Genomic DNA, 24,460 nt, shown 5'->3' on the forward strand with positions numbered 1-24,460 from the left:
ATGCAGTAGGGCAGTTGGACTCAAAAAATGCCTGCTCTTTTTCAAGCTGTACTTGGAAACTGTTAAGAGGAAAAGCTTGCCAACCTTCTTCATCTTCTTCCACCATTTCCCCCAGTAGCAACTTAATGAGGACCTTGTAGTTGAGTTAGAAGTTGGTCTCTTCAATGCAAAGGAAATGCTGGAATTGCACCTCCTGGGGCATTGCTTTAGGGTGATGTTCCATCACTAAAGACAGACAAACCACTTTGCTCTCTGTCTGGAGAATAGCAGCACCAGGAGATTTCGGTGGGAAAAGTCACAAAGCATAATGCCAACAGCAGTATTTTCTGCTACCTAATCTTGTAAAACTAGACTCAATTCATGAGCAGAAACAATTTCTCATGGCAGATTGAAAGTGTGGTAAAGTACAGCCTTTTCTTAGCTTATGGTAGATACAATGCTCCAGCTGTTGATTTGAAGGTAGAGAACCCATGGCCTCTGTTGTTTTGTCAGCAAGGAAGTAAACCATTTGACATGGTCACACAGATTGTTTCACCATATCAGCAAGTCCTAGTGCATTTGAAACATGAAGCAATTTATATGTACACTTTTAAACAGTTACACTTTTTACCACATGGATATCACATTCAGCTTTCAAGTTTTCATCCAGTATTTTATGTATCTCATGCTGCTGTGTGTGTATGCATATTTCTAATCTGTCATTAAATTCTATGACAAAATCTAATTGACATTGTAAGTAAATTTTTTTTATTGCAAGATTTTAACTAAATATATAGAAAGGTACTGCTTATGACAGTAATTTTAGAGGTTTGGGTTTTTTTCTTCTTTCGAAACATTAAGGAGTGGAAAAGATTCAATTCTACTTTATATAGTTTAAAATAAATAGTTTAATAGTTTGAGTCAAGGATCATTTGTTATTCTGGGTGATGCAAAAATTAGAAGATATCTCACAATATATTTTTGTTTATGTATTTATAAATTGAGCTAAGGAGATGAAAAAAATTTGAGGGCAAGTAATTTCCATTATACCATTTCTTTCTAGGTTGAAATTTATCTAAGATTTCTTCACCCCCAGACCATTGCTTTAAGTTTTGCAGGATAGCTTTGATTGCTTTATATATATTTACTTAAGGTGTGTTTGTTTTTAGGTTCACCAAAAATCTGTCACCTGACAAGATCAACCTGAGTACATTGAAGGGGGAAGGTCAGCTGACCAATTTAGAGCTGGATCAAGAGGTACTCCAGAACATGCTTGATCTTCCAACATGGTTGGCTATAAACAAGGTGTTTTGCAATAAAGCATCCATTAGGGTGAGTGTTTTATTGTGCTGGGATGGTAATTAACCAAATCTTTCTTTTCATTCTGTCTCTGTAAACTTTCAATCAAATTTGTATTTGTAGAAAACTGTGATAAGTACTTGATAAAATTTTAAAGAACAAAAAAAATTTTGTCAGGAATAATTTCTTACTTATTTTTGTTTCTTATGTGATGACATAAAATACATCTGGAAATAATGAAAATAAGAGGGGATTATTTTTATTTATTTATTTTATTTCTGAGTAGAATTCATTCTTGCATGTCTTGAAAATGTGGTAGAAGTAAAAGTTTGTATTTGTCCATGGCAATTAGTCTATCATAATTATTTATTATTCTGTTTTTTGTGTGCTGTCTCTTCACTTCCCTTTGTTTATTGCTTTCCCTCTTGTTCTGTTTCCATTTCCAAAAATACCTTTCTGAGGGATTCTGATCTCTGTGGGAAGTGTGGGAAACAGTAAATCTAGTAGATAGTGTGGTTTTGGCCATTGTGGCTGCTAATAGTTGAAACAATGTATATCATCTGTACCACATTTTAAGAATGTGGGATTAAGACATGAAGGATGGCTTTTTTGTTGGTTGAAGTTACAATGTGGTCAAACATTAGCACCTCTTTAGTCTTTTGGTAGGGTTTATGGGGTTTTTTTTGTGTTCTTTCTTTGTTTTTTTTCCCCCACTGATGGGATGTTGTCCTGATTTTTCTGAATTCAGTGAACTTGATGTTTTGTTGCAGGCATCCAATCAGTTGTAGGTCAGCAAAGGAAATGCAGATTTCCTTTCCTTTTAAAGGAAAGAATGTGTAAGCAGTGATACTTTTTCTGTTTCTTGACAACTCACTGTTAAAGAGACAGATCCTACTTTGTTGATCTGTTTTTCTGCTCAGTGGTATGTAGATTTTGAAGTTCAAACTCTTTAACATCTAGTGTAGGCATAAAGTTACCATACAGTATGTTCAGATGAACTAAATATTTTAAAAGTAATATTATGCTGAGTTCAGAAGTTGGAAATATGATTTGTATGCCTAAAACACATTCAGTGTGATTTATTTTACTTTATTTTTAATATTTAATTTGCTTTAGAATAGTGTTTTCTCTTGCAGATACCATGGACAAAATTGAAAACACATCCCATCTCTTTGGTGAGTTCTGAAATAAACTTTGAAATGTACTGTGTGTAGCAGAATCTATATAAAATATTTATATAGTTCTCTTGATGTGATTCTAGAATAACTGAAACATTAACAGGCCTTCACTAAGTGTCTTCTGGGTAGCAGCAGATCAAGGCAAAAAGTCTTAATGTTTTCCTTGGTAGGTTTGTGTCCTTAATCTGTGGCTTTGGTGCAATCACTGTAAAGTTTGACCGTTGGCTCATTTCTCTTAAGTTTTCAGTCATTACATGTTAATTTGTGTTTACCTGAAGGGTAGTTATTTGTCCAACTAACCCGTTTTACAAGTTCCTGTCTTTCCTTTGGAGCTATCTTTTCTGGGACTTTTCAATTCTATGTCTGTACTTTACACAGTGATCTCAGCTGTAGCAGGTTTGACACACATAACATTTATAGGGTTTTTGTAACCACTTAGGATTCAGCCTGGATATAAATAGGAGGCAAAATGTGTAAATAGGACTCAGCAACAATTAGAAGTCATGTTAATTCTTGCATTTTCTTTCCTTTGTTCTTTATTTTTAAATATACTAACAACTGTAGTAGCACCAGAAGTAATTTATTTGGTGACGAATAAACTTTATCAATTGCATTTGCTTAAGAGTGAATATTCCTTTAGGTGTCGTGTTTCCCAGTCTTGCAGTGAATGTGCTTGTAATTCCTTCGTTCTGAATCAGACTTGGGAAAAACATGTTGTTTTAAATAATTGATGCATTTGCTAGTGACCCAGTTGGAATGTACTGATGTCTGTACTGCTTCTTCCTGACACCCAGAACTTGAAGTCTGGTAATGCCAAGGCAGGATGATTCAACCTCGTGGCTGTGAGATGCAACTGCCAAATTAGGAAATTGGTTTAAGCTGTGCTATTCTTAAACATGACACACTTTGACCTGCGGTAGCAAGGCGCTGTTTGCTTTGCTCCCATTGAATTTACATTAGCACCCTTTGAGGCTAAGATAACTTCCAAGGCAACTTTTTTTACATAAAGGTTTCCTTGAACAAGTGTATTAAATAGGTAACAAAAGTTCACTATCCAATGGTAGATTGTACAACAGCCTTTTTGATTTCTAAAGGAAAGTGAATTCAGTGGCCCAAGTGCCAAACCTCAGCCCTTCATTACATCACTGAACTTCTGGTATTTTGGCAGGGACAGGGGAGGGGGGGCAGAAATTTTTGCTACGGAGAGTTGAATTAAGTTGGAATAGCATCCTCTGTTAGTACAGCTTACTGGGTAACTAGAACCCACTTGTCTAGCCAAAGGGCCTTTCATTTAGCTGAGTTGCCCTTTTTGAGAATCAGTCTGTTAACATAGTGGCACATACTGTTATCTTTGTTCATCCTCTTTTGGTTTTTTATGACAAACAAGATAGTTTTGAGGAGTGATTTTGGTCCCCAAGGATGATCTGCAGCAGTTTTTACTTTATCCAAATACAGTAGTTGCTAGTGAGAAAAAACATAGCTCTACATCCAGGCATTCTTTGTTACCTCTTTTTTATATTGTGCAATCTCCTTGAATCCTACTGTTCTGTGCACTAGTCATGTAGTAAAGAGAATTCTTAAAAGAGTGGTCAAATATCCAAAACTGTAAGGATAACTAGGAGAAATCTTGGCTTCCCCCCACTATCCTGAAACTTAGGGATTGGATTTTTCTTGGGTTGTTTTTCTCTGTTGTTTTCAAGGCAAGACAATCATTGAGACAGCTAAATAAAATTTAGAATGTCCAAATTTACTGTCATGTTACTGTTATATCAAAATACAGTGAAGTATAAATAAATCCAGACTAGACAGTTCATGAATTTTTTGGTTTGTAGTCAGGTTCTTCTCATGGATAAGAGTAGCAGATAAAAATGTGGAGCAAGCAGATTATGACAACAGGCATGATTAACACAATATGATAGTAATCATATTGTATAGCTAAGGCAGGTTGAATAATGAAAAATCTAAAATTGAGGACAAAGGGGTTTTTGGTGTTTGTCTGACCTAAGGGCATAAATGGGGGAATTCAGAAGGGCTGGTAGAAAGTTAGAACTAGACAGAAAAAGTCTTAACTGCTGTGCTTTGAATCAGTTTGTATTAAGTATTTCCTTGAAAGAGCAGCCATATAGAAATAAAATTCAGATAACTACACATTAAAGCATGTCCATTTTGAAATGCGATTTTTGAAAATGTGTATGTTGGATAAATAATATTAAGGGATCAAGAATTTAATGATATAGAATTTGACTGGGGATGTGTTAGAAGTCACAAAATTAAAAAAAAGAAAATGTTTTAAAAAGATAATTCTAGTGAGTTACAAAAGTTTATGGAAAAATTGACATGGTAGGAAATGTTTTATATATATTTCAGGAACAGTTCTCAAGTGATCTTTTTCTGTTTGGATTTTTGTTCTTCATATGTTGTCTATTTACTTTGTTACCTCTAAGGTCTCCAATTTGTTTTGTTTTGTTTTGTTTCTCAAGTCCTTGGATAAAGTTGTGATGGAAATGAGCACATGTGAAGAGCCACGTGCCCCTAATGGACCCTCTCCGATAGCAACTGCATCCGGGCAGAGGTCAGTGATGGTACTTACATCTAATTGGTCAAAAAGAGTTTGGAACTACATAAAACAGATCAAGTGCAAGTTTTCGGAAGTATATAGGGTTGCAGCTTGCCCTTCCCATCTCCTCCAAAATTTTATTTTATTGCTTTTGTGTGAAGTAGTGCAGTGACAATGGAGCTATCCAGGCACAAGCCTGGAGAGAACATGTGAACTAGGTATGGTGCTTGCAAAGTATGTTTCAAAGGGGTAAAACTGTTATGTCATATGTTTAATTGATACTAAGTTTTTAAAAAATGGATTATGTCTTGCCTTCATCCTTTTTGGAAAACAGATGTAATACTCATGTGGGTTTTAAAAATTTTCCTTTTTTATTTGTTTTATCAAAAGAGTTTTAAGGATTGTTTGTTAGTGCAGTGTTTCATTTCCTTAATTGTTTCCTTAATAATTCCTTAATCAGCTGATTTTTACCAAGAGATTTTGTGCACATTGTGTAGCCCAAAAATTATGCAATTTGGTGGGACAATACAATGTTACATCAGTGATTTTTTTTTCTCTCTGCACCCCAATCATTTCCTTTTCATGGACTCAAAACATTTTTCTGTGTTCACAGGGAGCTTATATGCAGAGAAATAAATTTGATGATAGATTTTTGTTTTTCTAGTTGTTACTGCTGTTCAATGTGTAGAAGTAGTCCATGGGCTCTGTGTCTCCTAAGGTGTACTTAGCTTGAAAACCACTACCATAGAGATTTTGTGTAGAATGAAGGTTGGAAAAGGAATGACAAACCACACAAGTTTGTTTTGTTTTAAACAAGCAGAAAAAACCCAAGAAAACAAAAGGGCAGAAATTTTTCAATGTTAAAATTATATTTAATATTCAATTCTCCATACACTAATCTACAACAATCAGAACATATAAGATTTTTATTTTAAGGTTATTTGCAACAGCTTAATATTTTTCAATACTGGAATGCATGTTGATTTGCTTTAGAAGTGTAACCACCATTTAGGATGCCATTCTTAATAGAATGAAATAAAGCAAATACTTTATACTATTTTGAATATCTGAAAGCTATTATTTTTAATGGACAAAATAATTTGGCTTATAGACATAAATACTAACCAGACTGGAATCATCATGAATTGACATGAATTGCTCCTTATGTATGCATAAAGAAGAATAAGCTTTCTGCATAATGATGTAGACTGGTTTTTTATGTATGTATAATGACATATAATACATACATCCCCATAACTTGACATGGAAGCATTGCATTAACTGTTGTACTTTGTGTAGATTGATCTTGGTCAAATATATGTTCTTTAACTATGTAGAGATAAGGATCACAGACTGAAAATTATTGTAAACTGCATCAAGTGTATTGAACGAAAGTTGTTAACTGTAGAATATGCTAGTAGCTTCATTTATTTTAATATCTGTTTCATAATTTATTTCACCTGTTTAATTTTGTGCCCTTTCACTCGGTTTATATTTAATATGTTGGTATTTCACTTTTTAGTGAATATGGCTTTGCTGAAAAAGTGGTAGAAGGTATTTCAGTTTCTGTGAACTCCATTATAATAAGGATTGGCGCAAAAGCCTTTAATGCTTCATTTGAACTTTCCCAACTGAGAATATATAGCGTAAATGCAAACTGGGAGCATGCTGACCTTAGATTTACCAGAATACAAGAAGCTCAACGTGGAGAGGTAAATAATTCCTTTTACTAACTTTTTTCCCTTGTTTTTGTGGTAAAGGAGGAAGCTGAATTACAACCTTTTATAGGGTAGAGAACATGCCATTACTGGGAATGGAGACATTCTGTGCTCAGTAATTTCAGTTGTTGTAGGAACACAAATATGTAAAAGTGGTGGATGTGAGTCAATGGCCAATGTGGATGCTTAGGCAAGAACAAAGACCAGGGCAAGCAGATATAAGGTTTCCCTCCTACATTCTCTGAGTGGATGACTATTCTAAAATGCAAACTGAAGAGTGACTTGAAGAGTACTGAAAGAACAAAGAATGGTGTATTAAATATGGAAGGATAAGAAGTTGTGCTGGTTTTGTTATTGTTGTCATTAGTAGTAGTGGTAGTAGTAGTAATAATAATAACAACATGAATTATATTTTAAAAGTTTTAACTGGCTATTTATTTGCTTGTGAGGTTTTTTTCTGATAAGGATTTTCTTTTTCTAAAGCAGTTTTAAATAAAATTTAGTTAAGTTCTTGAGCAATTATTTTCTTGGAATAACTAGATCATGTGTATATATAAAAAAAGTAGTAGCAGTAAAGTATATATGTTTCTACTGTCCCTGAGAATAGTACATGGAAGTGCTGGTTTGATGTACACCGTTCATTTGCCTTCTCCCAGCTAACCAAAGTTAAAGGTATACTGAGTGCAAGGGTGAGTCTAAATACTGTATTCAAGGAGACTTATTTTAGTATCATACATCTGGGCCAGCTTACTCCAGAATTAAGGAGTCTGGTAGTTGATTTTTATTTAGGGAAAGAAGCACCAAGAAAATATCAGTTAAAAATACCACAGAAGTAAGAAGTTGAAAACTATTTTTCTGAATTTTCCTTTCCTTCAGTTTATATGTATTCTTATGTTCTCATGTTAGTGAAGTCTGAATGGGAAGAGTTAGTTTGACTAGATGGAGATTTGTATTGGCAGGTTTTTAGATTTTGTGTTTTTTAGGAAGAATTTGATTCTGAACAGTTGTACACAATACGGTGCACAACAGAACTTTCCTTGGGAGTATGTTTCTTTTAGTGTAATTAATACCAGAAACAAATATCTAGAAATTACAGTGAATGATTTATTAGCAGTAAGTTGCATGAAAAGGTGAAAATCCAAAACCACTACTCTGAAGATAGCATGTGCTGAACCATATATTTAGTGCATGATCATTTAGCTTTGCACTGTAGCTACATTCTTATTACAGTAAGGAGTTTCCTTATAATACTTTTAGAAGCTTTTGATCACACTGCATCTCCTGGATGAGGAGCATAGGTACTCTGCTTTTCTGCAAATAGTGTTTCAAGATGCTTTGCACTGCACTTTACATCTTGCTCACTTGACAAAGTGCATCTCCTTTCCAGACACACTGGGTATGTTTTACTTAAGTCTCTGCATATGTTCTCAGGACATATGCTGTAAGGTTTTCAAACTGACAAGAGGCGAATGACACGTGAAGAGTAAGACACATACTGAACAAGTTCTTCCATCTTGCTCTTTACTCATGGCTGATCCTTTTTTCTTCAGAGAATAATCATAGGATCATTAAGGTTGGAAAAGACCTGCAAGATCATTGAGTCCAACTTCTGACCAAACATCACCATGCCCACTAAACCATAGCACTAAGTGCCATGTCCAGTCACTTCCTGAAACCCTCCAGGGATGGTGACTCTACCACTTCCCTAGGCAGCCCATTCCAATGCTTAACCACCTTTCTAGTGAATAAATTCTTCCTCATGTCCCTGCCTTAGCCTCCCTTGGTGCAACTTGAGGCCATTTCCTCTTGTCTTGTTGCTACTCTTGTTTCCTGCCTGGGAGAAGAGACCAACACTCATCTTTCTGCAGTCTCCCCTCAGACAGTTGTACAGAGCAATAAGGTCGCTTCTGAGCCTCCTTTTCTCCAGGCTAAACATGCCTATCTCCCTCAGATGCTCCTCAGAAGACTTGTGCTCCAGACCCTTCACCTTCTCTGGATGCACTCCAGCCACCTCCATGTCTGTGCTGTGGTGAGGGGCCCAGAACTGAACAATCATTCTCCCCCAGCCTGCAATGCTGCCTGCAGTTGTTATGACCCAAGTGCAGGACCTGGCACCTGGCCTTGTTGAACATCATAAAATTACCCTTGGCCCATCAATCCAAACTGTCCAGATCCCCCTCCAGTGCTTCCTACCCTCCAGCAGATCAACACTCTCCTAGCTTAGTGTTGCCTGTGAACGTACTGAAGGAACTTGATCCCATCATCCAAATCGTGTAAGAAGGTGTTTTGGATAAACTAGAATTACAGATTTTCCCTGTCCTGTTTTTCCCTGATATCCTGTTCATTTGATGTGCTCCATGATGTTCCTGCTGGACAGTCACTCATTTTTCCATATTTGATTTTCAGTGTCTAGCTGTACTTGATGCTCTTGCATCATTATTCTAACATTTGCTTGCTGTGTCTTCTAGAAATGCACGTAGTGTATTCAAAGCTTGTGGGGTCTACATGGCATCCAGTGTGCTCAATGTTTAACTTTCTCTTTTAATTGAAATAAAATACTCTAAAAAACTTCTATCATGTAGCTGTGCTTCCCTCCCTACTCTTTTCTTATTTAACATTTTGAAACTAAAGTACATAAATCATTTTTTCCCTCTCCCAAGCAGCCTTCTATGCAATAGTTGTGACCTTTATTTTCTTCTGAATATTTTAAATGCTGCTTGTTACCTCAGCCTGCTTGGAAGTAGCTTAATGTTTCTGTGACAAGCAAGGTGAAGGCTTCCTGACACATTTAGGTGGAATAACAAGTGAGTTGTATTTGTTCTGTTTGTATGGCTCATGTGGGTTTGTGTGTACATATGTACAGATGTATACATACACAGGGCTAGATGCAAGTAACTGTCATATTGCATCATGGTTTTTTCTTTTTTTTTTTCTGTCTTTAAAGGTTTTGACTTTTAAAGAGATCAACTGGCAGATGATCAGAATAGAAGCTGATGCAATCCAGAGTTCTAAGCATGAAATCATGAGTGCTCCAGTTCGACTGATTACTAACCAATCAAAAATTAGGGTCACGCTTAAAAGAAGGGTAAACTTGAAACATTTGAAGTCTTATTTTATTTTTTATTTTGTAACTCATGATCTTAATGCATGCATGCATGTAGTAAAGATTTTAAATTTAGGCCATACTGAATGTAGAATTCCCTGAACTAAATTTATTATAACATGTAAGACTATAGAGTTTACAAGAAAAACTGCAGGCAGGTTTGAAAATGAAGACCTTATGCAGGTCCTATTAATAAAATGGTTTGATCTCCAGAGCTTTGTTTATGATGGTGCTTGTTGTTTAAGCTCTCTAGATTCAGGTAATATACAACTTACATTTAGAGAAATGCAGCAGTTTAATATCTGGTGCATGGCAAATACATAGAGTGAGGCATAAATATACTGTGTCTTAGGTACTTCTTAGTTAATGAGAGGAATAAAATTTAAAATAAAAATAGTTTGTTACTGCTTTTTGCATGCAGCTTTTCTTTACCCTCTGTATTTAATATAAGAAATATAAGTACTTAGTTCAACTTCTTTAAATTTTTATTTTATAGCTGAAGGACTGTAATGTTGTGGCATCCAAACTGGTTCTGATTCTGGATGATTTGCTGTGGGTTTTGACTGATTCCCAATTGAAAGCGATGGTGCAGTATGCCAAATCTCTTAGTGAAGCCATAGAGAAATCAGCAGAACAGAGGAAAAGCTTGGCTTCTGAAACAGCCCAGGTATGAGAATTGATTGCCTCACTGTATTGTTATCAGGTGTTCTACAATACAACACAGTGTGGTTAGTTTTGTTATTTTAGAGAATGTTCAATTATTCATTTTCATTCAGCTCTATATATCTTAAATTACATTGGGAATGAATCGTAGTTTAAATAGGCTTGATTTTGCAAGATTTTGTGTTTTGATGTTAACTGCAGAATATAAAAGAAGTTTTATATCTTTATCCATGTACAGATTATTTAGGCTTCTGTATTTACTTAACTCTTTATTGACTATTTAGTAAATTTGTTCTCCAAATATTTTATGGTTATGAATTTAAATAATTAAGACACAATAAGGTAGCCTTAATGTGTAGGTAGATATGCTTACTATAATAATTTAAAGTGTTTGTCCATTTTCTCATGGTACTGAAAAATTAGGTTTTAAGAGCTTACCCTCACGCAGCTTTCATTGGAATACATAGTGAAAACCAATTCTGCTTTAAATATTATTTCTGCTGGAATATCTGCTATTGATGCTTCATGTAAATATTGGTGTACTTCAGCACATAGAGCAGGATAGACCAACTGGGCTTTGTGAGTGTTGAGGGGAGACACCTCTTCTTGTCTGTGAAGAAGCAGGACAAGTACACTGATAGAAGATAAGTGCTGTAAAATAAAACATGATTGATTTCTGAGTACAGTCAGTTGTAGAGAGTCTCTTAGAATAAAAGCCAGTGTACTGTATCAGGGAATTCAGTTCTTGTGCTGGCCCTGATGCTTTATGCTGTGGTGTGAAGGTTTAGCCACAGCAATCTAATGGTTACCTGCTCTTGAGTAGGGAGGTTCTAATTCTTCAGTGCCCTGTACTTGCATCTCACCTGTTCTCTGACACTGGCAAACTCATGTTTGACCCTATTGTGATGTATCCTGAGGAGCTAAATTAGCAGAAAGGAGCCCACTGTTGGTTTAGTTCCCTGAACAGCTTGCGATGAAAGTTAGAAAAATGCCAGTGCTGCAAGTGGCAGGAGTGTAAGGAAGTCTGAGGAATGGAGAGAATGGGGAATTCACTGGCAGTGCAGTACTGTGCACACATCCATTAGGTCAACTTAGCTTTATTCTAAAACAGTAAAAACACCTAAATCTCAGTAGTGATCCAATGGGGAATGCATGTCATGCAGATTTTTTCTTGTTTCAAACGCCTGTTTTGTGTAAATAGATGGATACCTATTGAAAGAAACAATATAAATTATAATATCAATTATAAATTGATGTGGTTGACTAAATGTTTTTTCAGAGCTCTGCCCCTGCACCCAGCTCCCAGCAGGTGAAAGCGCACCAGACAACAGCAGCACCTGATCAAAATGATGCAATAGTAAAATTGTTTAATGATTTTGATGTTAAGGAAACTTCTTATCACTTAGTAATTTCCCACTTGGACCTACATATATGTGATGATATCCATTCTAAAGAAAAAGGTAATTTTTTTAAAGTAGCATGTCTGTGAATCATAATCATCTTTGGGGAGACATATTGAGGAATACAGTGAGACAAAAATAATACAAGAAATTCAACAGACTTTAGTTCAGAGGAATAGTTAGAATTGTCTCCAGTATCTGTGGACTCATGTAAAACTCTTTAGGTGGCTCTGTTAGGATAACATTTCATTATTAAGTGTAATTATTTTAGAATAAGTGCAAAACCTAAGAGTGTTAGCACCTTCTGTGCCTTTTCTTTTTCTAGGAACTGATTTTTTCAGTCTGATTGTTACTGCTGCATTTTTTTCTAAGTTAACTGGTTATGAAGAATGCAGTGGCAACATTCTTGTGGCTTGAAGGGGTCACTATACAATCTGCTTCTGTAATACTCTTATAAATACAGACCAATAAAAGAGCAGTCCTCTTTGTTTTACTAATTTAGAAAATTTGGTATGGTCTGTGGCACATGGAAAGAATGGAACAAGTGTCCTGTGACCTTACAATATTGTGTGTAAATCTTGTACTGCTTCTTTTTAACAAAAGCTTATTGCATGTACTTATTTTTAGAATCAGAAAAAAAAAGAAGACAAATAAGGGCACTTTTTTCATGCCTTTTAAAAGTGACCACAGGAGAGTAAGATATTAGTGTGTATCCAAGAAACTGGCTAGTCCCTGAAAAATTTATGGAAACATACAAGGTCTGCTGAAGAAGAGCATGAAAAACATAGGGCTTATCAAATGCATTTCCTTGATTAGGGAAGACACTTTCAGAGCAGCAGAGCATAAGGTTCACTGGCTAGAGACATATTTCCTTACATGCAGTATATCTATGGCAGTTGGAATTTATCACTCCTAGTGAGATTTTTTTTTATTGGTCCTTTATTTTTAGCCATGAAGTTTAAATTTAACAGTGGAAAAAGTCAGAAGAGATGATTCTCAGAAGACCTCTTTACTGCAATATTTGTCAAAATTATATTATATAGTATTCTTGAAAGTAAATGTTGACTTCAAAGACTGATCATAATCATATATTCAGTGTAAGAAGTTTTGTTTCAGAAAAACTGCAGTAATATGTTTTCAAAGTGTTGTCTTTTTAATATCATTGAAAACAGTATGCAATTTGTAAGTAATGACTGAGTATGGAATTCTGATCTTTAGAAACCAATGAAGACCATCTGAATGAAAATTTTGAGGGGAGATAATGAGGTTGTAAGGAGAGACAGTAAAGGGAATAAAGTAGTAGCTGTTAGGTGTTTAAAGGATTACAGCAACATGAGAACTGACATGCTAAATGCAATGTCCACAGAGCCAAGCATTGTCTTGTTTTACAGACCCAAACAGACGTGTTACAGGAGGGGCCATGCAGCTTTCCTTCAGCTATTTAACAGTGGACTACTATCCATTTCACAAAGCAGGTATGAAAGTGAGCATTTAATGAATTACCTGTGACTGTAACTATCTTCCTTGAATGCTAAAATGCTACATGTATACATCTTGGATAATTGTGCTCAAACCATTTGAAACACACCTTTTTACTTCGTTCTGTATACAAAAAACAAACAACAAAAGCAACAACCTGGGAACCAATGTAATTTCTGCAAATTAGCTGTTTTAGGCCAAATGCTTTCACTGTTTTCTTTGGTCAGCAAAATAGTGTTTTACACATTTCTGACATGAAGAGAATTTTGTGGTGACAGAGGAATGCAGTATTACATATTTAAAATTCAGTAATCGGATATTTGCAAGAATCAATCTGTTAGATTTTTTAATATATAGAAATCTATAATTTTATGTCCATTTCCAATCAGTGTTTTGCTTTTTATGTTATCTTGCCGAACAAGAATCTCTGTGTGTAGAGGTTCAATTATGTAGCCTTTTGTTAAGAAATGTTATTTAAAAAAGTTAGCAATTTCCAAAGACATGTTTCTTACAAATAAAATATTTATCATAAATGATTTCTAGTAGAAATCTAAAAAATTTAAAAGAGGCTACATTACAAAGCATGTGACAAGAAAGAGGGTCTGATCATCTTCCTAATTAGATGGTCTGGAGCAGAAATCCACATCATCATCCATGTTGGTCTGTCCTCTACTCCCAACCTGTAAACTCTCAGTTGGCTGACGATCCATCCCAAGGCTGAGCTCCATCTGTTCCCACCGGTCTTGCCCTGCATGCCCTCTTGTGCTCCCCAAAAGCCCCTGTTCATGCCTTGCAGCATTTCAGCTGTGTGTGCTGTCTTGCACGTGTCTGTGATCCTGATGAGATCACAGCCCTGCAAACTGCAGACAGCAGTGTGGTTGCCCTGCTCCCACATAATGCTGCATGTATTAGTGTTCATGCACTTCAGAGAGGCAGCTGCACAAACTGACTTCCCAGGAGGGGAATTAGAGCTTTCCCTATGGTGTTGCTAACCAAGTCCTGTAGGTCCTTCAGAGTCTGTGTGCATGTGCTTGGAGTAACCCTGTGCTAGCTCTGTTTTGGAGAATCCCAGTGTCATGGACTTCAGTCTAATGCATCTTTGTCCTACTGTTCCCTTTCTGGTTTCTTCCCTGTTCCTTTATCTTCTTCCTTAGCTATAAAAATGATAATAACTGACAAAGATAATTGTGTGGAAGAGGGGTGGGGGAAAATGTCTTCTCTTGTTATAGACCCCACCCTAAACATCCATTTCATGCTGCAATATTTGTATTTAGACGTGAAATAACATTTTTTTCCAAAGTAATTTTCCTATTTTAATAGCAAACGTATTTGCTCATCCCCAGTATAAGTATCCAAAAATTCATTAAGTCACAGATAAAGTAAATTTTCACATGGTAGTATTTAAAGAATGATGTACCAACTGAAAGAAGTTATTGCATCCTTATTATTGAACCGGTTAGTAGAATGCCTTTACAGGGACTACTTGAAGATATCACAGCTTCTTTCAGAGGTTGGAGTGCTTGACCAATAGAAACATGTTGGAATTGAAAAAAGGAACAAAAGAATTTCCAGTGGGATTGATTTTTAAGGCTGTGTGTGCTGCAGCGCTTCTTGAACTTACCTTGTTGTTTGTGTGCCATAAAGGTGCTAGAGAACCAAGACAAAAAGAATACATTTCTGGAAAGGGACCAGGAACGTCTTAGGACACAGTTCTGGCAGGAAAGATAAGCTTGGAAAAAGTGAGCATGAGAACATCGTTCTGTTACTTGCTCTCACTTTTTTTTTTCAATTGAACATTTTTTTGCATGTTCTCACATATGACATTAATGTGTCATAAGATTTCTCTGAACTGAAAATATCCAATGATGTTTTGAGTGTTAGTGGTGTTATAAGGCAGCTGGCAATGCTATATTCTGAGTGATTTCGTGAAGTGTTGAGACTTGGTTTATGGAATATATAACTTCTGTTTTAACGTCTGGTATGACTGCCGTTGTTCTATAATTACAGCATGCAATGAGCTTATAGTTCAAAGAATACTTGTGAAATAGTGGAAACTTTTAATCCTGTTAAAAGGAAAATTTCAAATGAGCTAATATTTTCCCCATTTCTCTTATTTTCAGGAGATGGCTGTGATCACTGGATGCATTACAGTGATGCCACTAAAACCAGAAGTGGATGGGCCAAAGAATTATTAAATGAATTCAAAAGCAATGTTGAATTGCTTAAGCAGGCTGTGAAGGATCAGGTCATAGATTCTCCTCCCAAATCACCACCTGCTGTATCTCCTCAGAACCTACAAACAGGTATTTTGTTTACATCACTAATTCTCTACTTCCAGGAAATAATAAAACTGTGAAAAAAAGTGTTCTTTTCAATAATTCCATCACTATTCTTTCTTACAGGCAAGGAACAGATACCAAAAGGAACATCTAGGGCTTCCTCTGTATCTTCCCAGCAACCAAAGGGCAAACTGATGTCTAGTCCCATTGTGGTTAGACTTGCAGATTTCAATATATATCAGGTACATTTCTTTTAAGTTAGTAAAACTGGCGTTACTCCACCCTTGACTGTTATGTAACTGTGGTTTTTAAGGGACAATATGAAGCCCATTGAAATTAATGAGTCTTTCCATTTATTATTGGATTAGACCTTTATTGACCTGCTTCTGCTTTGTTAAAATAGTGATCCTATCACAATTGTGTTGGATCTAAGTTCTGTTGTTCTCCAAATTATGAATTTGGAATTGAAATTCAATCTTTTCATTGTATGATCTTATGTGCCCAGTATTCTAATATGTGGTTTTGTATATCATGCTTTTCTTATTATATTTTTCAAAGTATATTAAAAACCATTAAGAAGTTTTATTAGGTTTTTAAAATCTTTTTCCAGCCACTCCGTCTCCAGTGATATTTTGAGCAGACACTTTGACCATTTCCATCACCTTCCCCTTTGTTAGAATAAGTAGATTTAGGTGCTTGTTGTGGTCCAAATTGACTATTCTGGGGCAAGTGAACTAGAGAAGCATGTCTCCATTAGGCAGAATGGTAGTGATGTGGGAGGATATACTCTAAGTTTCAGATCCTAACAAAAATGTTTAGTGTGTGTCCTTTATCATTGTGATTTCTGCTTGCTCTTTTTCTAATTTCCAACACTATTCTGCCATATAGCTTCTGGTTTTGTGGGAGCTTGCCGATTGTTGCTGGGAGCCTTCATCTGGGTTTAAAGTGGTTTTATACTATTGTTTTGTACTGTTCATGTTTCCCTTTCCTTCTGCTCTTGTCTTCTCCTCTCTACACAAACACAGTTTCAGTTTTTAAGTTGCCATTATTTTTCTATGCAATTTCCTAAAAGCTATTTTTCTAAATAGATCATTTTGCTTGAATTTTTGTGTGTGTTAATGCAGATATCTTTACTTCTAGAAAACAGCTACATAGAGTGAAGCAGGCTTATAAAGGTCATGTATTCATTATTTCCAGTGAAACTCATTCTGCTAGACATCATATATTCAATATTAATACATTGGGTAATTTCAAACTAGCAGTTTGACCTCCTAGCTGTTGAATGGAAAAGCTTTGTTTTGCCAACATACTTTTTAAACTAAGACACATTCAATGAAATTTAAGGCCTAACATATATCAAATATTGATTTCTTATTTGTTTCATAATTTAATTGTAAGGAAACGGAAATGGAGATTACTGTTCCATAGTGTCTTGATTCTCCTGTGAAGCAGACTTTCAGGCATATCCAAGCATACACATCTCTGCCAGGTGCATGCTGAACACCTTGCTTCAAGCACAGTTTGAGAGTTGGCCTGTGTACTGGAATTTGTTCTTATGACAATGCAAGAACTACCTAACGTGTGTAATAAACTTATCTAGCTTATCCATCCCTTATCTAGACCACACTGTATGGAAATGCACTCTATCCAAGTGTAAATGTTTCAACAGGAGCTGTAGTATTTCCAGTAAAAAATCAGATCATTCTAGGCTTTTGCTGAACACCTTTGAAAGTGACTTGCTGCCTCTTGCCTCTTATTATGAAGGAAGGGGGTCTGGTACCTTTAAAACAGTTTTCTTGCGAAACTGTTCTATGTGAGTCATTTCTGCTACAAGGCAGCTAAGTGTTTGTCAGCACTGTGTGTTGTATTTTGTGTTGTGCTGTTTGGGGGCCTACACCCAAGAGCAGTGGAACCTCACTAGGGACAGTACTGTGCAACTGCAAATGCTTAATCATTCATAAGAATGTAATGTGTTAATGAAATAATCTTTCATCTTTTACAGGTTTCAACAGCAGACCAGTGTCGTTCTTCCCCTAAAGCTCTGATCTCTTGCAATAAAAAGTCACTGTATCTTCCACCAGAAATGCCAGCTATTCATATTGAATTCACTGAATATTACTACCCAGATGGAAAGGACTTTCCTAGTAAGACTTCCTTTTTCTTTCTGTTTTTTTTTTTTTTTTTTTTTTTTGTACTGAAGCATAAATTTTGTGTGTTACTTTCACCTTTGTGAAGCTTCAAGCTCAGAAATAGGTAATGGCTTTCTAAAATGGATAGAGCACAAGACTGCTCCTCTTCCACAGTGCTTGCTCCTGGCAAACTCCTGTTAATACTGTTTTTTATAAACATGGTTTTTCAGTCTGAAAACACTTGCAGCATTTTTACTGGCACATGAATTATTCATTCTCCAGCATCCACATATTGTTTCTGCAGTTTCACTGTCTGACTACATAAAAGAACTCAAACTGTTGCAGTAATACCTAAAATATAATGAAGAGCTGCTGGAGTTATTTGTAGGAATGTGTTCTGTGGCTGGCCTTTTTTTATATACAGAAATGCTAGTGGATTTCTTGGGGATGGAACTTGAGGACAGCAAATTTCTGTGGTCTTGCCCTTCCTCTGTAATGAGAATATTCTCCCCATTTCTTCAGACTTAATTCTATTCTTAGTTACTAAAATTCAGTCACTTGCTTGTAATGAGAGAAATAGGCATCGCTTCAAGTATCCCTTAACAATTAATTCTTCCTTGAGACTGAAGGACCAGGTTCTTTCTCTCATGAAAAGTAGTGGTGAAAATATAAATTTGCAGTCATTTAAAAACCAAAGAAAAACCAACCCATAAACTTTTTACTTATTCTCATGGTTTTGTTTTCTTTTCTCTTTTAGTTCCATGTCCAAATTTGTATGGCCAGCTGAATGCTTTACAGTTCACCCTGGATCAGAGAAGTATTCTTTGGCTAAACCAGTTTGTGTTGGATTTGAAACAGAGTCTTATTCAGTTCATGGCCATGTACAAGTTAAATGACAATTCAAAATCAGATGAACATGTTGATGTGAGAGTGGATGGACTAATGTTAAAGGTATGCTGTCATTGAGTGAGGGTTTTGTGCTTCCTTGGAAGAACATTTCTTCTCTTATTCTCTTACAAATACCTAAATGAATGAAGAAATGCTTCTCTAAAAGGATATGATTGTTTGAAGACAGGCATCTTGTTTCCTGTACTCCTTCATCTGAGTTCTGATATTTTGGTTTTGATATTTGGGTGTTTAGGTTTTTTATTGAAGATCTGAGTGGGACTAACAAATTATTTCCCTGTGGTCAGTGAACTTGATGTAGCAGAACTAAAAATAAATTGAGCACTAAAGTAAAAATAACTAGTGAAAAATTAATATTTGTAGTCTATATCAATGCAAGGGCCCTCCCTTGTTCTTCTGGTTGTATTATATCAAAACTCTTTCATTTTGTTGGTGAATGCCCTAGAGTAAAGAAATCAGTTCTCCTGAAGGTTTATTTCCTTCTCCAAAGCCCATTCTCACCATTTTCTGTTTCATGCTGGCTGTTGGTGTAGTTCAGGTACATGAGTTCTCTGTACTCTTATTCCAGAGGAGTGTTGCTTGTTAACACAGCTGAACATCGAATTCGTGTTTCCCTTGTCTTCTTCTTTGTAAAAAAAGGATTATTGAGAAGATAAATTTCTCACTCATCCCCTGTTTGCACTGGGCATTTCATTGGTTTCCAAGGTTCAGAGGTGAACAAAACAAATCTTTTCAGTGATGCCCACAGCAGGTTTCAAGAGTTCTAAAAAGTCAGCATATGGACCGAGGGTTATCTTTCTTAAGCTCTTGCTACATTCTTAATGGAACTTTACAAGGACATGGTTTGTACTGAATAAAAACAATTAACAGCAAACAACTGGAAATCTGCAAATATAGATTGACCTGATATTGAATTATTACATGTGAAATGCCTACTAAACTACAAGAGGATAAAAGTATTCTTGATTCTCAAACCTTGATTCATATTAATTATGTCACCCCTGTATTAAAAGCATTATTTTTATTCTAGAAAATGATTAATTGATGTTTACATAGCATATAGTAAATTATTTTATTTGGTTATTTTTTTCTGAATCCTTGTATTTAAATGAGGAAGCTTCATTACCTTTTAAGTGAAATGAGGAAGTTTTCATTACCTTTTGCCATTACCCTTTTAAGTGTCTTTAGGAATGCTTTTTTTACTCCTGCTTTCTAGATTCATAATGGAGATATTGTGATAGAAGGCAGTTTCACTGATATTTGCAAAACAAGAGTGGCCAAGGTTCATGTTAACAATTTAAGACTCAGGATATGGCATAAAATATGTTTACTTTAAAATATGCACTAAAATTATGCAGGTTAAATACAGTGTGTTGAACTATTTTGTTGTTCTTTAGGAGTTGAAGTATATTATTATTTTCCTGATGAAACAAATTTGTTATGATTATCAAATAATTGTCAAGAATACCTGATCTATATTCTGTGATATTAAGAATATTAGGTGCATTAGCACATTTAACTGTTTGCTTATATCTTAACATAGAAATAAAATACTGTAGTACTTGGTATGGTGAAAAACTCTATCTGACATGCCAGACTGAACTCGAAATTTATAATTCTTTGTTTTCTAAAGCTGTACATTTTGGAAACACTTGAAGAAACTTTCTACTAAGCTGCTTGAGTTGAAGAAATGAGCCACTTCAGCCTAATACAGTTGAACTAAATTTAAGACCTTCAGATAAGAAATATGTTTTGTACAAATACTGATGCCACAGCATCCTTCTTAAAAATGAGAGAAAACATAAATCATAGTCTGTGAGCCCGACACTGTTCTGTGTCGCTGTACTTGATTTCCCATAAAACTGTAATTATATTCCTTTGTATAAACTGTTACGACTATAATTTTGTTTCTTTAGTTGTATACCTTCTTAATCTACATATTTTTAACTAGACAAAATCTATTTCTCCCTTGCAGATCATAATCCCATTTGAAAACAAGCCTGAAATTCATAAAGATCAACCTCGTGCACTTTCCATTCAAAGTTCAGAGATGATTGCTACGAATACCAGATGCTCACCAAACTGCAGACACTCTGATCTAGAAGCTTTGTTTCAGAACTTCAAGGACTCTGAATTTTTCAGTAGAACTTTCACCACTTTTCCTAAGTCCCCCAAAAGTTTTAATCTTTTACATCCAATCTTCCAGAGACACGCTCATGAACAAGATACCAAAATGCATGATGTTTATAAAGGTTACATCATCCCAGAATTGAATAAATATGCATTAAAGACGTCTGCGGCTACTGATGTTTGGGCCATGCATTTTTCCCAGTTTTGGGTAGATTATGAAGGAACAAAAAGCGGGAAAGGCCGGCCAATAAACTTTGTGGACTCTTTCCCACTTTCACTTTGGATTTGCCAGCCAATAAGATTTGCAAAGTCACAAAAAGAGCTGGTAACCCATAATCAGTCAGCCTTGAACATTCCAAAAAGTGAATCTAGTGATCTCTCTAGTAGATTGCAACGTAAGAAACTTCTAAAGGAGTATTACAGCAGTGAGATGGAGCCCTCAACCAATGGCATTCAAATGTCTGAGACTTCAGGAGCGCTTTCTGAAAGCTCTTCCTCCGATGCAGACGTAAATGTTCTTGTCCATGTTCAAAAACATGTAAGCGTGCAGATCAATCACTACCAGTACCTTTTTTTGCTGTTTCTCCATGAATCTCTTGTATTGCTACTGGAAAACTTAAGGAATGACGTAGAGGCAGTGACAGGAAGACCTGCAAAGCAAACAGATGTCTGCATTGGGATTCTACTGAAAAGTGCAGAAGTAGCCTTACTGCTCCATCCGGTGACGACTCAGGGAAACCCTTGTAAATCTCCTCTTGAGGAGGAAGGTGGTCCCGTGGCATCAGAACTCTCCCCTGTGGGAAATGGGGAAACTCTTACTTCAGAGAGTAAATTAGTTGGTAGTAAGGTAGTGGAAGCTGGTAGTACTAATTTTGGTTATGTAAATGACTGCAAGCCTCTGAATGCCGAAGTTAATAAAGGCATTTTGATAGATCCTCTTTTGTTTAAATCAGACAGTAATACGGATTTTCAGAAAGCAATGTCATTTTCTGATGATGCATCAGATAAAGGTTTGGGGGATACAAGTGAAGGAGCAAGCAGTGGACTTTTTAGTAGAAGTGATTCAGAAGAGGTCTGTGGACCTCTAAGTGAGAAAAGTAGTTGGAATCCTAGGGATTTGGTGTCCATTCTAAATAAGAGAGAAGATTCTACTGAATTTTTCATTGATAAAGAGGATGACAGAAACATATTCTCAAATAAGTTAAATGAACAGGAAGGCACAACTGAAGGCTGTCCTAACCAAGTCACTGACTTGGAAACAGAAACTGCCTTAGAATCTGAAGAGCTTGAAATCAACAAAGAGAAAGTGACTTCAGTTAAAATGTTTGCATCCCAGCCTTCTTCAAGGTATAGAAGATTTAATACTAAATCAGTTTTCCTAGTCATTGAAAATATTTATCAATCTTGTTTGCCACAGACTTCTAGTACTTTTAGCAGTCAGGGAGGAGTCTAGTACTTTTAGCAGCAGTTTTTAGGAGTTGGACTCGATGATCCTTCCAACTCAGGCTGTTCTGTGATTCTGTGCTCTAGTAGATGAAAATTTTTAAAGCATGTAAGAAGTTATGCAGTATCCAGCATTCAATGAAAGTTAAAATGAAGTGTTAGCCAATTGATTTAAACTATTTGTTTTCAGTTTAAATATTAGGAAATGTGTATTGAGAGAAGTATTGACACAAATACCTAGATGAATGTATATTGTTTATAGATTTACTTCTTTTACTTAGCAAAGGATCTGAAAAAAAATCAGATTTTTTTCTTTTACATCTTGCCTGGTTTAGAGAAAAAATTCTAAGTAACTTCTATGTATTTCCTTTAATTTTAAATAATAATGTCCTCATATCTTTTTGTTTTAAAAGTGCTAAGCCTAAGGAACGTTGCTCATCCAACCTCCCTGCATTCTCTGTTTCTTACAAAAATATGAAGAGAAGTCCTTCACAAGTCTCTCTGGACACCATCTCTATTGATAGTATGATGTTAGAGGATCATTTGATAGAGAGTGATGGAAGTGATAGTCAAAGCTTTCTGGAGAAAGGTAAGTTGTTGGTTTAATAAAATATTTTTAAGCAATACATGAAAATGTTGTTTGTTATTAAAGTCCTGCTCAAAAGGATTCTAGTCCAGCAAATTCCGGATACTTTACAAGACTATTTCTGTTACCTTCACCAGTAATATGAAGTGTATTCACCATATGTCTTTTCAGGGGAAAGGGATAATGTGTGCTACTTAAGTAGCACTATTTAATTTTAACACCGCTTAATTTTCCTCTCTTAAGAGCATTGAAGTGCTGTGCTGCAAATCTGAATTAAGGAAAACTTGTTTCTTGCTGTGCTTAAATGCAACTGCTTTGGCTGCAAGTACTTACAGGTTGTAGCCTGAATCAGTGTTACACTTGAAGTGGTAAAGAAGCTTTCATTTTAGAAGTGGATGAAAAAGAAATGAGTTTTCACTAATGCTCACTGTGCTAATTACCAGGCAGATAGATTTTGTAGTCTCCTTGCAGCTCACCCCTTGAGGAGTAGTTCCCAGCTATTGACTGTCTGATAGCAGGTATTTGTCCAATTTTTGCTCATCTGTGCATATACTGATGAAATAATTTTCTCATGTAAGGAAATAGAGTAAGAAGACCTTATTGCTACCTCTTTTCTGATAATTCTAATTTGCATGTAGACTGACTATTTTTTTCTGTAGGATTTCTCTTCAGTCTAGAGCAATAATGAGAAGACTGCTACACTTGCAAGCCTGTTACATATTTGAATTGTAGGAGTATTCCTACATGTGCTTATGTGGGAGTATGCCATAAAATAAATTTTCCATTTTAAATAACCTTTATATGTCTTTTTATCTTGTTCAGCAATATTTAACTGTAGGTTAAGTATGCTTTCCATTTGTCAAGGAAACACTATCATGATTGCTCTAATGAAAAGATATGTAGCTTACTTCTCTAAACATACAAGCATCTGCTCTAAAGGCACTGTGCAGTATTTTAGATACACAACTTGGATTTTTTTTTTCCAACTGGGTCACATTTATATTATTTGATTTGGAAGACTAAAAAATGCCTTCACAGTTTTTTTTTAACAATGCATGCAGAGTGCGGGTTTGGTTCTGTCACAATATGCTGCTTTACTTTGGATTAGCATTTAGAACTTCCCTCTTTGTAAGAGGAATGGATTTGGCAGTTCAATCATAAATATTTCCTTAATAAGCCATTCAGCTCAGGTTAAAAAATGAGTTAATGTGTGCATACACTAACAGACACTGACTTTATTCTTAATGTAGGAGTGATTCAGGTTATGCTGCGCTAACTTTGCCTTTTTTCTGATATAAATATGGAAGGTATTACAGCCATGAACTATCAGAGTCCATCAGAAAATGTCCATGAAGGAGGCACAGTGATTGAAAATTGTGATGGGTCATCTCCAGATGCCATGAGTGCTGCTTCAGAAAATGCCCATGAGACTAGTGAAGAAATGGTAATATTATTGTATTTCATTAGAATACATGATTCCATAAATTAAACCTTAAAACAGAAATAAAATGGCTTCTTTTAGAGGTGATTTTTCAAGTCATTAGAAAAATGATCCCAAAATAATAGTAATGATGATGATGAACACATATCTTCTGATACCAAAGCTGCCTT

The 24,460-nt window shown here is 35.6% G+C and overlaps 1 protein-coding gene across 2 annotated transcripts in view; it reads left to right on the forward strand.

Moving 5' to 3' along the window:
* Nucleotides 1-24,460, forward strand: part of BLTP3B (bridge-like lipid transfer protein family member 3B) — a 47,647-nt gene that overhangs the window by 12,309 nt on the left and 10,878 nt on the right. For both annotated transcript variants that reach the window (XM_088055185.1, XM_014248940.2), the window contains 15 exons: nucleotides 1,149-1,311; nucleotides 2,415-2,453; nucleotides 4,937-5,028; nucleotides 6,536-6,725; nucleotides 9,676-9,816; nucleotides 10,331-10,501; nucleotides 11,777-11,957; nucleotides 13,289-13,372; nucleotides 15,497-15,679; nucleotides 15,779-15,897; nucleotides 17,658-17,799; nucleotides 18,542-18,735; nucleotides 20,666-22,167; nucleotides 22,677-22,852; nucleotides 24,157-24,293. In XM_088055185.1, coding sequence (XP_087911311.1) covers nucleotides 1,149-1,311; nucleotides 2,415-2,453; nucleotides 4,937-5,028; nucleotides 6,536-6,725; nucleotides 9,676-9,816; nucleotides 10,331-10,501; nucleotides 11,777-11,957; nucleotides 13,289-13,372; nucleotides 15,497-15,679; nucleotides 15,779-15,897; nucleotides 17,658-17,799; nucleotides 18,542-18,735; nucleotides 20,666-22,167; nucleotides 22,677-22,852; nucleotides 24,157-24,293 — 3,514 coding nt within the window. The remainder of the gene's footprint in view (nucleotides 1-1,148; nucleotides 1,312-2,414; nucleotides 2,454-4,936; nucleotides 5,029-6,535; nucleotides 6,726-9,675; nucleotides 9,817-10,330; nucleotides 10,502-11,776; nucleotides 11,958-13,288; nucleotides 13,373-15,496; nucleotides 15,680-15,778; nucleotides 15,898-17,657; nucleotides 17,800-18,541; nucleotides 18,736-20,665; nucleotides 22,168-22,676; nucleotides 22,853-24,156; nucleotides 24,294-24,460) is intronic.

The sequence above is a fragment of the Pseudopodoces humilis genome, chromosome 5 (genome assembly GCF_049639895.1).
Source record: "Pseudopodoces humilis isolate 2021_Gansu_Grassland_sample_001 chromosome 5, ASM4963989v1, whole genome shotgun sequence".
Classification (NCBI taxonomy): Eukaryota; Metazoa; Chordata; class Aves; order Passeriformes; family Paridae; genus Pseudopodoces; species Pseudopodoces humilis.